The sequence below is a fragment of the Scleropages formosus genome, chromosome 12 (genome assembly GCF_900964775.1).
Source record: "Scleropages formosus chromosome 12, fSclFor1.1, whole genome shotgun sequence".
In the NCBI taxonomy this organism is placed as follows: Eukaryota; Metazoa; Chordata; class Actinopteri; order Osteoglossiformes; family Osteoglossidae; genus Scleropages; species Scleropages formosus.
In genome coordinates, this window is record NC_041817.1 from 24,717,970 (window position 1) to 24,734,386 (window position 16,417).

At 45.9% G+C, this 16,417-nt stretch overlaps 2 protein-coding genes across 4 annotated transcripts in view; one reads left to right on the forward strand and one right to left on the reverse strand.

Annotated features, from left to right (window-relative positions):
* The window catches only part of LOC108927717 (protein disulfide-isomerase A5-like), a 32,485-nt gene extending 19,567 nt beyond the window's left edge, over window positions 1-12,918 (reverse strand). The window contains exons 1-6 of one of the 2 annotated variants that reach the window (XM_018741177.2): window positions 12,841-12,918; window positions 9,361-9,487; window positions 7,745-7,832; window positions 4,007-4,090; window positions 3,812-3,857; window positions 1,967-2,059 (exon numbers count right to left, since the gene is read on the reverse strand). In XM_018741177.2, the coding sequence (XP_018596693.1) occupies window positions 1,967-2,059; window positions 3,812-3,857; window positions 4,007-4,090; window positions 7,745-7,832; window positions 9,361-9,487; window positions 12,841-12,906 (504 nt within the window). In that variant the 5' untranslated portion in view covers window positions 12,907-12,918. Of the gene's footprint in view, window positions 1-1,966; window positions 2,060-3,811; window positions 3,858-4,006; window positions 4,091-7,744; window positions 7,833-9,360; window positions 9,488-12,627; window positions 12,713-12,840 lie in introns of those variants that run through there. The other variant, XM_018741186.2, reaches the window with a different exon arrangement.
* A 1,397-nt stretch (window positions 12,919-14,315) lies between these two features.
* The window catches only part of LOC108928369 (semaphorin-5B-like), a 98,654-nt gene continuing 96,552 nt past the window's right edge, over window positions 14,316-16,417 (forward strand). For both annotated transcript variants that reach the window (XM_029256596.1, XM_029256597.1), the window contains exon 1: window positions 14,316-14,653. In XM_029256596.1, the coding sequence (XP_029112429.1) occupies window positions 14,644-14,653 (10 nt within the window). In that variant the 5' untranslated portion in view covers window positions 14,316-14,643. The remainder of the gene's footprint in view (window positions 14,654-16,417) is intronic.

The following is a 16,417-nucleotide window of genomic DNA, read 5'->3' on the forward strand; positions in this document are numbered from 1 at the left end:
TGTACCCTTATGGACCATCAAGCATCATTTTTCGGTGATAACTATATATTCTAAATATTAACTGAGGCATGGTAACAGAATTTAAATGTACTCATCTGAGATTCTTAAGTCAACCATGAAGCTTGCCGTTTACATTTAAACCCCATTACCACTTTTCCCCTCATCTTTTTATTTTTCTGTCCTGTTCAGTTCATACAAATAAATCCACAGCAACACAAGCTGCTTGTGTAAAAGGAAAAGTTCCCTAAGGGGGACAAGTCTGTGGTAATTAAAGTGTCCCATTACAGCATCATTACGTCAATATTTCTAGGCCTTTGTGTCCCCAGACATTTTTCATTATTTGTTTTGAAGAAAAAAAGATTTTCAAATGTAGAGAAAAATAAAAGCTGTAGGTTCAACTGAAGTACTTCAAGAATCCAACAGCAGTTCTTACAGTGGTTTGAAGCAGCAGCTTTTCAGCCACAAGGCTGGTTGTCAGTATGTCCATCATAAAGCAAGATCTTGCCCAAAGAGAGGAAAGTGGTGACCCCCATGGCTCACACCTATAAGGACCACAGCTTCCATTCCCAAGGTGTCTCCTACATGGACCACAGAAAACCAGTCTTAAGCATGCCCCCACATGAACACAGCTGACTCTGCTCAATGCTCATGGAGACATGGATCGAGTATTGCTATTTATTGATTCTTGTTTATTTCTGGCAGGCGGCTGGTGGCATCGTGGTTGGAGTGGCTGCCTTTGGCTCCGAGGGTTGCTGGTTTGATCCCCGCCTCTGGCTGTAGTGCCCTTGAGCAAGGTGCTTGCCCTGCTACTGCTCTGGTACTCTGGTACCTTTGGCTGGCTGTGTGCCTGGGTAACTAGTTGCGGCCCTGCGATGGGCTGGCGTCCCGTCCAGGGTGTGCCACCCCTTCAGCCTTGCGCTGAATGTCTCTGGGATAGGCTCTGGCTCACTGCAACCCCTGCCTGGGACAAGCGATTATTGAAGTTGGTTGGTCGGTTGTTTATTTCCTTCCTTTCTAAACTCATTACTGCTGCTCTGTCATGGCCTCGTGTCTCCTGAAACTCCAAAATCTGTGTTTTGCCGTCGGTGCAGAGCAGGCTCCCTGAAGGAACTGCGACGGAGATGAAAAAAGGATATGAACCAAGTAGTTCAAAAGAATTTCAAAGGAGTCCCTTTTGTGTCTCGAGCTCGTTTTGATTGAGCACCCGTCTAGCTAGTGGAGTGATGTGCGCAGCCGTTGAACGAGTGCTCCTTTTTTAGATTCTGTCTGCAAGTTTTCGGCAGGATTTTGTTTCGCTTTTTGCAGAAATAATAGAGCTAAGCCCGGGAGACAAGTTAGAGCACTGCAGAGTCTGGGCTTCCTCCTTTGGAGGGCGAGGAGTCATTTCTCGTCCAGACTGGACAAAGTCTGCTGGACATTGTGGCGGAGGGACTTCAAGGAGACAAGTCACACCACCTAGCAGGAAAGGTAGCAGCCCTTCCTCCTCCATCAAGACTCTTGCCTTCGTGTACAGGTAATAAAAATATTTTTTGCAAATATCTGTTAGCATTGCATTGTGACAAAAATTGTTACCACTGCTGTATGTGATGTCCCTGTGTTTGATGTCCCATCCATGGTGTATCCTGTACTTCCAGGGTAAGTTCCAGACCAAACACTGAACTGGTTATGGACAACTGATGGACTATTATTACTACTAATATAACTACTGTTTTACAGCAGTTGCAGCACAGCAGAGTCAACACAGCTTAAAAAGCAAAGAGTACATAAGGTAATAAAGAACTGAAGAAGTTAAAGAATGGATTCCCACATTAACTGCAGCTCATTCTCCCAAAAGACTACATGTTTAACAAAACTGCTGGAATACTTGAGAATTTTTTTTTAAAAGCAGGACTGGTGAACATGTAATTATTAGCATCACGCTGTCAGCCTATAACGAATGACAAACGGAAGCTCCCTGAGGACCTACTTTCTCACTCTCGATGTGCATGATGTCTTTGGCCTCTGGGTTCTCTTCCCACAGCGGAGCGCCAGCCGGGTCCTTCAGAAAGGCGACCATGGACTGTGGAGGGAGGGGAAGTGGTGACTCATCATCCTTCAAAACAAGCCCTGCTTCATATACAGCAGAGATGGTGAGCACATTATTCTTTAATAAACCACTTCCTCGGTAAAGACTATACTCTGACCACCTTGGCCTTATTCTACACAGCGCACACACGAGTTTTGCTATACGTGAGGAATGTTTTAAAATACATAAACTAACATGACTGAGCCTTCCAGATTAATCTTCACTGAGAGGAGCTGAACCAGCGAGTTTCAGAAATGTTTACAAAGCAGATATCTCCAAATGACTCCGAGACTTATAAACGGCATTGCGTAGGCCGCCGCCACACCGCTCCGATACATAAGACGGACAGGAGGCGGCGGCGGAACCGGTTTCTCGGCAGGTGGTAGCAGATGTCTACGCAAAAATTTGTGTATAGGTGTGTGTGGACGCACGCGCGCCCATGTGTGCAGGCACACACATGCTCAAATGACAATTGTCAAAATCACATTTCGAATAATCAGCTTGAGTAACTTTGGGAGATTAAATTTAAAAAAAAAAAAAAAAAAAAACTGCCCGTTGCAAGAAGAATGGAAGCAAAGTGGCTGAATGCCATTATCTTGCACAGGATGCTGAGGCTTGTTATTGTGTCTAATTGGGAAGAACTGAGAAGGGATGTTTTTCCTAATTAAAGATGACACCTCCACGATGATCGCAACTGCCAGCCTTCTCAACGCAGTGCCCTGAAGCCAGTTCTGTCAGTGTCCCCTTGAGCAGATCACATGGGAAGTGCTTCAAGACTATTAAAAGAAATTAAACTCAATTTAACTGAATATCGTCCCTGTCCCGGCATGAACTTATGGCACCATGGAAGCTAGCCGCAAATACGTGGTTAACGAAACAGCTCCCATAATACATGCTGCCTCTCTAACAGATGGCAGTGTGTATAAACTCAGCCATCACTCAGTAAACAAAGTAAGATACTTAGTAAGCAACTTAGCATACTACATACTCATTAAGAGTCTAATAAGAGCTCACATACTGACAAATTATTCAACAGGAGACAGTATTACAACTATTATAATAATCACTGCTAGCTATCAATCCCATCAACCCAGACTATGAATGACAGTTATTTTTGTACATAAAACTTGTCATGAGCATGAACTTTTTTTTTTCTCTAAAACTACAAAAAAAGATTAATTGTAATGACAATCCAGGGAGGTAAATGTTGAATAAATGGCAAGAGTACAGTTCTTTATGTGAAAATAACTTCAAATTTGTGAGATTAAAGTCTGCAGTACAACTGAAGTTCCTTGAGGGAAAAGAAGAACACAATTAGTTCTACCATGAGCGGGCAATTTCCTCAACCAATTTTTGTGTAGGTTCATTTTAATTAAAACCACTAATAAGCCTATCTGATTAACTGTCTAGGTTAGTTCAACTCAATTAAGCTGGAGCCCTGAAAACACAATGGCAATGTCAACAGAGCCAAGGAAGAGGAGGGAGGGGGGAAAAAAAGAAAAAAAAAAAAAAAAAATCTCTTATTAAGCTTTTTTTTGGAGGGGGGGGGGGACGTATTTTTATATCCTTCATTCATTTTACTTATCCTTTCCTAAGATTAACAGCATGAACACAGAAATTCTGATAAGCATATTAGTTTTGTCGCTATCAGATTTGATGTGGTGTTCTATTGCAGCATCTGGGACACAGAACGACAATGAGAAATGAATGGGGAAAAAAAGGGGAGACTGTGTTCTGCATAATTACCTTCAACGTTGCAGGCCTGTTGTATTCTGTATGAAAAGTCCCGTCCCTGTAAATAAGCACATCAACGGCTGTCAGTTAACCAGTTGCAGCAGTGTGGCATATCATTCACCTTACTGCCAGAGGGTGTGCAAATTTCGCACGGTGAAAGCCCAGAACACCCACGCCGTACACCTGCCAGCTGTTCCAACCACTCACTTATAGTGGAGGATCTCAAATCCACCCTTCTTTGAGCCGGGGTCCACCTTCATCTTCTTGCACAGTTTCCTGCCTTCCGAATCCCTGGGAAAACAAAGATGCAGCAGTCTTCAGACGAAAAAGCAATGGCGCTGCATGCGACTCCACTCTGGAAGAACACTTGCCAAGCTGAATAAATTAATTGTGACAGGTACATGGAAGTTATGCGTTGTGACAGATGACAGCGGCAATAAGCTAATCCGAGGAAAATGTTTTGGAGCAGCAAAAGCTTGCAAGAGGCTGCAGTCTGACAGCCATCAAAACCGAGGTTCAGCAATGCCACCAATAACGCCCATCTTAGGGCTAAGGTCACGGTGGGTATTGGTTCAGCTACTGGTTGGGAGTAAGATGAGCTCAGTCATCCAGGTTCTTCTGCCCAAAGCCCAAGCACCATTCACATTCAGCTCAGCTCAAACCGCGGGCTTTGTCGTCCCAAAGTTGTTCATAGCAGCCCGTTTCCGTGTCAGCACTTTGATTCCATCTCTTGGTGGCACATGGGACAGTACTTAAGGAAACAGCAGCGCTTGGAAACACAGCCCACAAAAGTGTACCTGGGTGCTGCTTTGGAAAAGGTGCTGTGCAATGTGTCATTATGAACAAGAGCACAGTGGCACATTGAAAAAACATCCCCCCCCACTAGACACCAAATCAGCTGAATGTCAGAGAATTTCTTTATAATAATAAAAAACTAATAAATAAATAAGCAACACCTCTGCTGCTCTGGAGCCAGGAACCAAGGGGGGGGGGGGGGGGGGGGGGGACACAGGTACTTCATAACTAATAAGAGCAGATATGGGTAGGGTCACCTGTGCAAATACACACTGACTTCCTCCAGCCACCACAACTCCCAATTGCTGCAGTGATAATTACAATCTCCATGAAAAGACAAACTGGGACAGGAAACACTTCAAAGCTAATAGAAATTCTCTGACATGTAATTGTATTACAGCCTGACACTGCAGGTTTTGCAATTTGAAGCACCCTCTCTGCCCTTTAAGATAAAGCAAGACGACGTCGTTAGTGTTATGTGCACCTGAAACAATTGTCTATGTAAATCATGAGGTGGCGATACAGAAGAGAGAAGTGCCTGTCTGCCAGAATATACAATCGTATCTCCTGGAATAAATGACTGCAAACACCTACAGGCCGCTACAAAACCCAACGAACCATGCCCTCGAAGTGGGAACGAAGCTCATAAATATCCAAAGCCTTGTTCTTTCCACTACAGTTGAGCCAACGGATGCCGTGCGCAGCTGCAGTGGGTGTGGATGACATCATCACCGCACACTCCCATTGGCCAGCTGCCTGGATATTAGATGAGGGGCAGCCAATCAGAGGATTGCAGGACTAAAGACAGACCAAGCTATTCTTCTGGGTGTCACAGACAAAGGATAACATCACCACTGGGAGACGCTGGCTCTAAACTTCACGATAGATGGCCTTATCAGTAGGTAGTGGTTAAAAAGGGGTGTTCTGATTGGCTCCAGTCAGCCTAATTTTTTTGCGCATTGTAAGCTTCCCTCATTGAGGGGGCTCTGACATTGGTATGCGCAGCATGGCGCAATTCAAGGTGAACAGAGACAGTCGAGTGAGAGTTCAATTAATTTAAAACTCCACAGGGGACACGACGGAGGAGAGAGATGCAATCAGCACTGGAGGACCAGGTGGACGATGAGGCCTCAGGGTGAAGCGTTATTAAAAGCGAGTGTCCAGAGACACCTCACGAAGGAACAAGTCAATGAGACCTGCCGCCTCGGTATGACCCTAAGGTCGACCCATTTCCGCCCGCACAGCCAGCACGTGCACAGAAAGGTGGAAACGCTTCTCCAAAACACCGTGGCCCTTGTTAAAGTCACTTATCGCTTCGCTCATCAGGAACTCCGCTGTCGTGATTGAAATGCTGAGAACAACATTCAAACTGCCTCTGAGCAAAAACGGTCCAAAGCCAGTGTGAGGCTGAAGCTATGGCCACAGACCAGTTTATCTAGAGCCTGTGGTGCAGGACTGACTAGATGCAAAGACAGACCAGGACCCACAGGTTATACAGTAGGAGGGAAAAGTACAAGTTGCTGGAAATCCCTATTTACTCATAAGGCACTTGGTTAAGAGATTAAAGCAGGAAACCAGCTGTCACGCCCTCTCAGCTCTTCTGCAGCAGTTCCCAGAGATGTCAGACGCTTGGGTTACTTTTCTTTCACTCATCTGCCCACTTTCTTTGTCCCAAACAGGTATTTTCACTGGTACTAAACATCTGCGTGCAGATTTCAAAAAGACAGCTCATAGTTCAGCTCCCTCCCCCTTCTCAGAGATATGAGAGAGCAAAAAGAGGGGAGGAGAAAAAAAAAAAAAAGGGGGGGGGGGGGCAAAACTTTCTAAAAGCCTCCTCCCACATTTTCCAGGTTGCACCTAGCACTGCCTCGGATCCAGCTCCCTTAACTCAGCTGGCCATCTCTCACTGCTGTCATCAGAGTGGAGGAGAGCAGCAAGCCTGCTTAACACACCAGGCCTGCGCGATTGCCGATTCTCGCCGAGGTACCTGGGGGCTGCTTTGCGTTAAACTCCACAAGCCTTTGTTTTGACACTCATTCTAACATCTACCTGCTATGGCTCACAGCGGATTAAAGGTAGTAATGTACATAAGAAGGGGGGCCACGTCGTGTCTGTGCTGCAGCCACAAACCACATGGACCCTCGAGGGACACAGCGGGCGAGGAGAAACGGATACGGCAACATCAGCAAACTTTGGGGAGGTGTAACCTGCAAAACCCGTAGTTGGTTGTGGAAAGACATCTCTTTAAAGCAAATCATCTGACAAGCTGGCTTCTGTGTTCTCATGTCGCCCAAGTCTCAGACAAGTTCCCTTTACGACTCATTTGTATTCAGTTCACAACGATTTCTTGATCCATCTTCTGGCAGGCAGAGAGCAAAGCTCGACCACCATCCTCGAGACCATGAACCACATGCTGAAAATAAATTTGTTTTGAGCGACATAGATGGTGGGAGAGGTCAGAAGGGATCTGGGTCCCCTGCCAGCGCCATTTTTTTCCGGGGTTTTTATTGTTTTGCTCCATTTTTTTGTCCAGTGGATAAAACGGAAAGACGACAAGCAACAAAGTACAAAAACAGAACAAAGGAAACAGGAAGGAGACGGTGGAATTCTAAAGGCAGGGAAACATACATGTGTTAGCACGGCTACCCGGACGGGACCATCCCCATGGCATTACTGATTCCGGTGCAATATCTTCAAATGTATTTATCTTCCTAGCTCTGACAGTTCGCCAGGAAGGGCATCTGGGAGATAGGGGGAACGCAGCCCCGCAAACACAGCACGTTTCCCAGTGACTCATCTCCAAAACCATGATGTCCCCGTGAGAGGCGACCGCCGATTGAGCGCCATGTTTTTTTTTTTTTTTTGTTTTTAATTAATTTTTTTATAAAACCTCTCTGTCACCCAGGTGTTGGCAAGGAGACATCAGATGAGACAGAGGGTTTTTAATGTCTCATTTAAAAACTTTAAGTATTAAACGGCTCCAGAGGGACAGAGTCTGGCAGATGGCAGGACGAGTGAGGCAAGAACCGTTCAAAGACTGGAAGAATATCGCTCTCATCACCATGGCCTCCATTAAAAAAAAAAAAGCACTGTGTTACAATTCCCCTCCTTAAATAATTCAACTTTGGTGGTGGCAGGGTCAGAGCTTACCCACAATTCACCCAGGCGATGGTCCCTTGCCCTTTAACCGCCTGGGCCACCTCAGACAGTAGCTTCAGCTGGGTGTCACCAGATGTTGCTGGGAAAAGCAGAACAAAAACAGCATTACAAGTGAACAAGCCTCGCCTTTCTCCTGCTCACCCACAATGGCAACACACAAGTTAGTGCGCCCCCTGTCTCCAAAACAGTCACGTACTGTATTTTAAAGTACTGAATAAGCCCAGTCATAGGTTAATCACTGCTGCATTTTCACTCCAAATTCTACTTCCTCTTCTAAAGAACCTACAGGAGACTGGTTTAATGTGGAGCGTACTTGTGCAGTGCGGAAACATAAGAGCTCTGAACACAGCGCTTAACTTCCAGGGCAGGATCTGGGGAGGGGGTAATCCCCCCAGACCACCAAATAAGATCCCAGGTATACCAGAAGGAAATCATATTAACAAGAAGGAAAGCGCATAAGAAAGCATGGGTTTCTGACATCGACCAGTCGCAGCGGGCAAGGCCTGCAATCAATCACACCAGTCATCTCCAATAACCCTGCGCAGCCTGAAATACACTTTAAATTATGAAACAACTAAGCCCTGCGATTGTTTATGCAAAATGGCTTGCAAATCATGCCCTCTGCATGACAGCAGCACTTCACACGAAGGTGGAACATGCAAATGAAGCTTGCCAAGGCTACAAAGTGATTTCCTTAATAGCTGCGGACGGTATTTATGGTTCCGTTGACTGCATTGCTGCTCCTGGCTTTGAGTACGTTCCACCGGTGGTTGTGTCGTGCCGGCCACAGTTTAGGCCAAAGACTTCAGTGTACTAAGCTGTAAATGACCCTGTGTGAAGCCAATTGGACTGCAAACCAGTCAAACACAATTAAAACATGTCAAAAAATACTCCAGGCATGCTTCCCAACATTTGGGCCTCTGAATTTGCAACAGCGAAGCCCCTAGTTTTTATCTGTAACAGGTTACATTCACCCATGTCCTTTTTCTCAGTCACTGAAGAAGATGATGTTTTCAATTAAGTAGACTTGTTTTCTCTCAAATTGTGTACTCTTGTTTACTGTCATTAACCTTCAAGCTGCTTTCCAAAGATCTGGTTGTAAAGCTGATCCTTCTATCAATTCAACCATCTCTCCATTATCAATAACCACTTGTCCAGGGAGGAGTCGCAGAGGTCAGCAGCCTGTGTCGGAGGCAGGGGTTCGAGGAAGGGGACACTTGGGATGAGGTATCACACAGCAATCACATATACACTCATTCACACAGGAAGGACAGTTTAGAGTAGTACTTCTTTGGTCTGACACAAAAACCATGTTACACACTAGGAAACCATGCAAACTCCACACACACTGAGCCACATATAAACTCATGTGTGAAGCCAGAGCCCAGAAGATGTGAGGCGCCAGTGCTTGTAAAGCAGATTGAAGTTTTAAATTTTAACATACTGGATTTTAACAAATGCACTGTTGTGTTAACTGTGTTAAAACTGCATTCTGCTTGTTGTTCTCTGATCAGACATGGGTCAAACTGGGTACTGGGGAGGCGGAGGAGGAGTCGTCATCCACAGACCCATGAGGACACACTTCTCAATACAGAGCTCTTTCAGACCTGAATGTGTGTACAGGATGAGGACGTTGGTTCTTGTCCTGAGGAGCTTCTTGAAGTCTTTGTGGTCGCTGACTTTCTCTATGAGGGGGGAGACTTTTACAGCCTGAGACATAGAAACCAGCCACACCTGGTGGAGGACGGAGGGAAAAAGAGGTTAGATCTGCACAACTAAAGACACTCAGCACTGCCCCCATAACACATTCAAATGAAAAGTGAAACCGTGAATCCAAACTGCAGGCAGGTCTTGGAGAACAAGTGCTTGAAATAAGAGTTGTAACTTATGAGATGCAGGACCATAGGAGAACAGTGAAAGTGGGATTGTAGATGCAGAGTCTGGCTCAGTATTAATGCACTGGACTTCTGATAAGGTACTTTGTGCTGTTGTATCTTTGGCCAAACAATTTAGTTTTTGATGCTTTGATATATTCCCATAAGGGTCCTTTAATGAGTGGAAACTAATACTGCTGGCTGTTAACACGTGCAGATCTAGCACAACAAATTATGAGGATGCAACGGCAGTATCTTTAATAAATGAAAAAAAAAAAAAAAAAAAAAAAAAAAACATCTCTGGTGTACATCAGAAATATGCCAGGAGAAACAGTGAGGAACAGAACCACCAGCTGCCAGTCTCACAGAGGAACTGAAACAGGAGCCCTCCCCATTCGCCTAAGACATTTATCACAAACATTTGCAACGGGTGAAATGCCAAGGACCTTCCTCCAACTGCTCGCTGCATTAAAGACAATGATTAATATGGTCAGATAGGACAACTGACCTCCCAAACAAAGGTTTCAATTCTCCAGCCACAGACAGACATCATACGAGATGCGTCTGACACTAATTGGATTCTGTTGTTGAGTTAAATTAACACTTAGGAGAGGAATGCACACAGAATCAGAATGACAAATGCTTTATCTCTACCCCCCCAACTGTCAAAGATGGATGTTCACTAAGGGGTCTCCGGCAGTGATTCACCACACACGCCCGATAAGTAACATCGCTCTGTTCCTCTTGACCTGCCCACTATACCAGACCACTGTAGTCAAGGGGCAGTTTAACAATGGCCCGCTCTGGAAGGGGTCATACAAGGACCAGATACCCTCAATGAACACACAGAGGAAGGACACAGGATGAAACAGGAGAGAAAGAAGAGCAGTGCTCACTGTGAGGAGATACAGGTCCTACACCTCGTTCAGCTATGGTCTACAACAGTCTTAAGATGCCAGAGTCAGTAATAAACTGATTCAGTGGATCAATCACGATTTTTCTCCACGCAAGGAGAGCACGTTTACAATGCCTCCTCTTCTTCATCTTCGCAAGAGCCAAACTTGGTTTGATTCATTGTTCTGGAGAAACTGGAATTAATGATATTCCCTCATGACATTCTCCTTAATACACAGGCGGCCATCAACATTTCAGCAAGTGCGAGTGTTGCATTCGAGGAAAACATGAGCTGGATGCCCTCAGAGGAGCGCGTCCAGTCACGGCTGGATATCTGGCCAATAACATGCGCGCTCTCTCTCTCTCTCTCTCTCTCTCACGCACGCACGCACCCACCCTGTATTCACATTTTTCAGCTGTTATCGGTTTACGTGTTTTACACATGCGGCACACGGTGCAGCAGGGACAATATCCCAATACACTTCCAAAAACAACACAGCCTTGTAATCTGAATTAGCAGTTTCCATTTCACACACTGCCTTGTAATGTATTGTTAATTCTTCTCAATTTCATTTACTCCACAGGCTAAACCCCAACTAGGGGACACTAACCCTGAAGACAGCCTTCGAAAAAGAAGGTTAATGCATAAACTGTACTTTTGCCGAGATGTACGTCGCTTTGGACAAAAGCGTCTGCTAAATGAATAAATGTAAATGTTCTGGGGGGCAACAAACTTCTCCAGGAGTAAATAAGCAGCAGAGAACAATCAGGCTTTGAGCAATACATTACGTAACTTATTACTAAAAATCTGTCACATCAGATAAGTGAGAGAGTGTTGGACTTAGGGGTAGAGAGCAGACATGACGGTCACAGTCCCCCATGTACTGATACAAATGTGCTTAATAAATGACTGTATGTCTTCCGAGGAACCACTGAGTCAGCACAAACTCACAGTGCAACTCCAAAGCCCTTCCTCATTCCTTCAGGTCATAAAGCTCCTCTACAAGCAGGGAAGACCATGGGGGGGGGTTATTACCAAAGGGCAAAGATCTGTGTGGAGGAATCTCACTGCAGAGTTATAACCACAGTGTTGTTGAAAACACAGGAGGAACAGGTTAAATAGCAGGGAAAATCAGCGGTGGAAGACGGGTGAGTACATGGATGTTGAAATTTTGATATTCAAAGGAGCTGAACAGTCAGGCTACTTAAAATGCATTGAAGGTACAAGGGAACACGAGGAACGCTGAAGAGTTGTAATTGCGTTGACTCAATTTGCCTTCTGATCAGAGGTTCCGCAAAGCTCCTTGTCTGCATAGCAAGTGTTGCGACCGCACGGTTACAGGACCTGCGTGACCCTCCAGGGTGGGTCAACGTCCGGTTACAGCAGTTAAGTGCATTCAGGCTCGACTGGCAGTGGCCTAAAATTACACACAGAAGCTGTTTAAAGATGTTCTTCAGGTAGAAGGCAGAAAAGTGACTGGGAAATGTGAGACCATCAACACTGCATTGAGGGGCAAACCGAGGTCCAAACACAACCAAGACCTGTCCAAGTTCTTAAGCTTGCGAGAGCAGACTGAGAACTCAATCACACATGTATGTGCCTCTAATAAATAAAACCCGACAGTACCTAGAGTCACGTGACTTGCTGCAGGAGCCCTCCTTGCACACCCAATCAGCTGTAAGGTCGCGTGACCGCCTGTGCGGAACCGTTTACAGTGGTGTGCCCAGGTGTGGAGTCACGTGACCCGTAGTGGGGTACCTCGTCTAAGGATCCCACCTGGTCCGCACCTACTGAAAGTTACCTCAAGGGTCTGAACTGGTCTAAAAATCACGTGAGCCGCCGCAGAGAACCACCCCCCCGAACCCCCACCCCTTAGCGCGCCAACAGGTCCGAAACCACGGGAACTTACTTACTCGTCGTACGAAGGTCCGACGGACTGCATCCGTCACAAACTGCACATTAAATTTCTCAAAAATAAGAAACACCGCTTCATAAAAGAAACATTAAATTACTGCGAAGCCCCGCTTTCTCGTTTCGCTAAGGATACGGCTTGCTGTAACTGACTGTCATCATGTACGATTCTGACGAACTGACGACTGACTCACTGTGACCGTCACGGATCTCGCGCCCGAGTTCAACTCCGCAGCCGCGCGCCGGAGAGTCAGTCAGCCTCGCTGACTCGAGTCCAACTTCGTCGAGCCGCTCACCGCTTCGCTACTCTCTTCAGGGCGACACGCCAAGAAACACCGCTTCAGACTCGGCCGTTCGGTTACGACACACTTTGCGTGCAGTGGGGACGATCATTTGGAAACACTCACCAGCGACACGAACACGCGCATCTTGAGTCCACGCATCCCGCTCCCGCAGACACTCCAAGTAGCCATGATGCGGCTTGCCACGTCTGGGACGCGCGTGCGCATCCCATGCAGAGTGGGCTTTCCATCGCGACGGGCTATGATTTATGGGAAATGTAGTTTGTTGACGGCTACGGTAACGATTAATGTCTGCTAGAGACGGGCATCCGAAAACTACAATTCAATTGATCCCGCTGGAGATGAAGAGCCACGTTCACCCGAGCTGAGGGAGGAGAAGGCGAGTTGGACTGGATTCTGCTCGGGGCGCTTTAATTGCGCATCTCGGTTTTATTTATCGAATTTTAAAAGTGTAATACGGGTTCCTAGTACAAAGGAGATTTTTATGAAGTATTTAATCTGTCAAAAGTTATTGAAATACTGAATGTTTGCTTTTAAAACAGTTCTTGCATAATAAATAAACTTTAGGGTGTAACACTAGTAGGGTAAGTGAACTAGTACCAAGAAAATTAGTGTAAGGCCAAGGTTGTTGTTTTTGGGTTAGAACCCAGGACATCGATAATTACCGGCGTGTAGGACCATGGTGCCCCCACCTGGATCGTGAAGTCCCGCGTAACCTTGGTGCGCGTGCAGCATCCACGTAACGGGGGGTCTAAGACGCCCCATTCGATGTGCAATATGCATTGAATACTGTTGGTAATATTATAATATTTCTGATCCCTTAGTAGCAGACGAGTTGTTACACACCCGGCGTGTGGTGTTTATCCAGAGCCCTCGAGTCGTGGACAACACGTGGCCGTGCAAGGAGGCGCAGGGTACGAGTGTCTCCACGAGTGGGGTACTACTAGTGCGTGCATTCCACATAACACGCGAATAAAACCCCACTTCCACGCAGTCAGAAATATACACACTTGATTTGTGTGTTTCATTGCTCCGCTGTGTAGATGTGAGTGACCGTAGGGACTTCACTGTAGTAAACACTGTAGATCACCTTCTATAAATGTGTCAGATAAGCACTGGTTAATAATCACTGTAAATCTCTTTGGAGAAACGCTTCTGCAAAATTAAAAAATATGAATGTATTGGATCGGAGAGTTATTGAACAGCACGATTTCTGTCGGGAACGGAATTCTCATTTAATATGTCACCACACTGAGTCATGTTTATATATCATTAATTGTAACTCATATTTAAAATATTAGGATGTTGCAGTATGTTACATAAATGTTATATTACTCTTAGTGCTCTCGCGTCTTTGTCTCAATTTGTGATACACACCCTTTTTAATGATGTATGTATCAAGAATGGAATGTGTTTAAAATGTGTCCATTTCAATCAGTTACATTAATAAAAACACAGTGAAGAAACAGGACATTTGCGCGTCCCTTGTGCTCTAAACAGTTAACGAAGTGTCTCGCTGATGATGGGGGTGTTGGGGGGGCGATGGGGACCACCCAGTGGAGATATAGGGGTGCGGACACATTGACACGGGGACGAGCGTCTGCCCATCACGCGCGGTGAAAGCGGCCGTCAGGAGGTGCGGACACGGACCCCATCGTTCAGTGATCGTGGACACTTATTTTTGCGCGCCGCTTGTCAGTCGCTCTCCGTTCCGGCACCCCTGCGTGTTTGCCCGAGGTGCGCGCGCCCGAGTTGGGGGTACGCGCGCCGTGGCGGAGAACGAGCACATCGGCGGCGGCCGCTCGCTCGGTGCGGAGGCTTGTCGGAAACTGCGGATATTCGCACCCTGTTCGCCCTGGTCATCGTGGTCATCTTGAACCCCCCTGGTCAAAGAGCCCATGGTCCAGCATGAGGACAGGTAACGCGCGCGCACTTCGCACGTTCATCACCGATCGCATCGCGAGTCATCCTCCCAGAAATGACTTTGGGAAACTTTTGCATTCCGTGTTATTGTCGCATCCAGTCCTTTCCTCCCGATATTAATGTGCAGAATTTTAAGGACGCGCGTTGCGATTGTACCTTTTTGAACTGATATTTAAGAACAAAAAACGAAAACTATGTTGCTTTGTAAATTCTGCAGGGTTTTCACTTTGTTTGGGGTTTAAAGGCGTGAAATGTCATCAGGCTATGACATCATCATCATCATCATCTATTATGAGCACCTTTTATGATCCTGGCTTTCGTGTGTGCTGTGCCGCGTCGCGCGCCGCGATTCTCCCGCGCGCTCAGTGCTTTAATAAAGGAGCGCGTCGCTTTGCGGGTCCGTTACAAACCTCCGCTTTTTTACTTTCCGCTCACGTCCCGTCCGAGGACCGGGGGGCGAGAGGAGTCCTCATCGTCTTCATCGTCCTCGTCAGCGCTCCCCAGACCTGTGTTTCTCGCGCCGATTCCGTCACCTCACGAGCAGGGACGCGCAGTTTCTACGACTGAGATGTTTATTCTCTGCTCTATAATATTATACACGGAGAAGTTGCGCTTCGGCACTCAGTCTACGTGTTTCTTCGCTGTTTATCATCGGGCTGTGGGTGCTCGTGCTTCTCTTAGTAAATCCTCTTATCATCCCTTGATAAACATTTTTTATTAAATTCGATTCTGTTCCAAATAGGCTCTTTCCGAGCTTCAATAAAAACCATACTTCATGATTCTCTGTCTTATTAAACAATGGTCAAACTTTTAGTGAACAGAACAGCACTGTAGAGAAATGTTTTAACGCATAGACTTTATTAAAAAAGAAAAACTTTTATCAGCATTAAGGACTCATTGTGAGTGAGACCAGTGGAAGTAGGAGGATGTCCTTCATGACGCAATGGGACATGTCTGCAGGTGATTGTACAACACTGACCTCCACTGACCTCCAGTTCCTCAGTTCTGTCTGGTCTGGTTTTCCACTGGATAAAAAAAAAAAAAAAAATCATTCTTCTTGCACTCAGCGCAGCGGTAACTTCCAGCTGAAAATCCTTTTCTGTACTGCTGCATTCTGAGGTGTCTCTCGTGCAGAAGTCCAACAGTGAAAAATCAGAAACATTTGTATGACTTAGGCATGTGATGTGTTCTTGTATTCGCACTAAGGGTTACTATGCAGAAAAATCAGGCTTCAAAAAGAGTTATGCATTATAAAGCAGTATTTTAACAATATGTCATGATGTAAATTGTGTTACAGACAGGGAGGGTAGGGTCAAAAAGATGGACAATAATAACTCTGTGTCCTGGACTGGGTTTAAGTGTCAGCCTGGCTGCTGACGGTAGAGGGCAGTGTCGAGCAAGCCTCAGTGTCCCACCATGTCCCACACTTTCTTCCTGTCTCCGCATAAAGCTGGGGATTGAGTTTTCACCCAGCTCTGTGCGTCTGGAGAAGAACTGGGTTTTTGGATGAGGAACAAGCTGTGCTGCTTCAGTTACTGACGAAAAGGCACCTTGTCACAGGTACCCAGGGCAGGTAAAACTCCGCTCATTTTCATAAACTGATGGGAGACCTTTAGCAGCTGTCAGCTATATTAATCTGGGTGTTTTCGAGCCTCAACACTCCCGTCATCGCACTGGAGCATAAAGAAAACAAGCAGCAGAGAAATTACACAGTTGTAACCAGAATCCAGTAACTTTAAATTTTTAATCAGTCCTCATC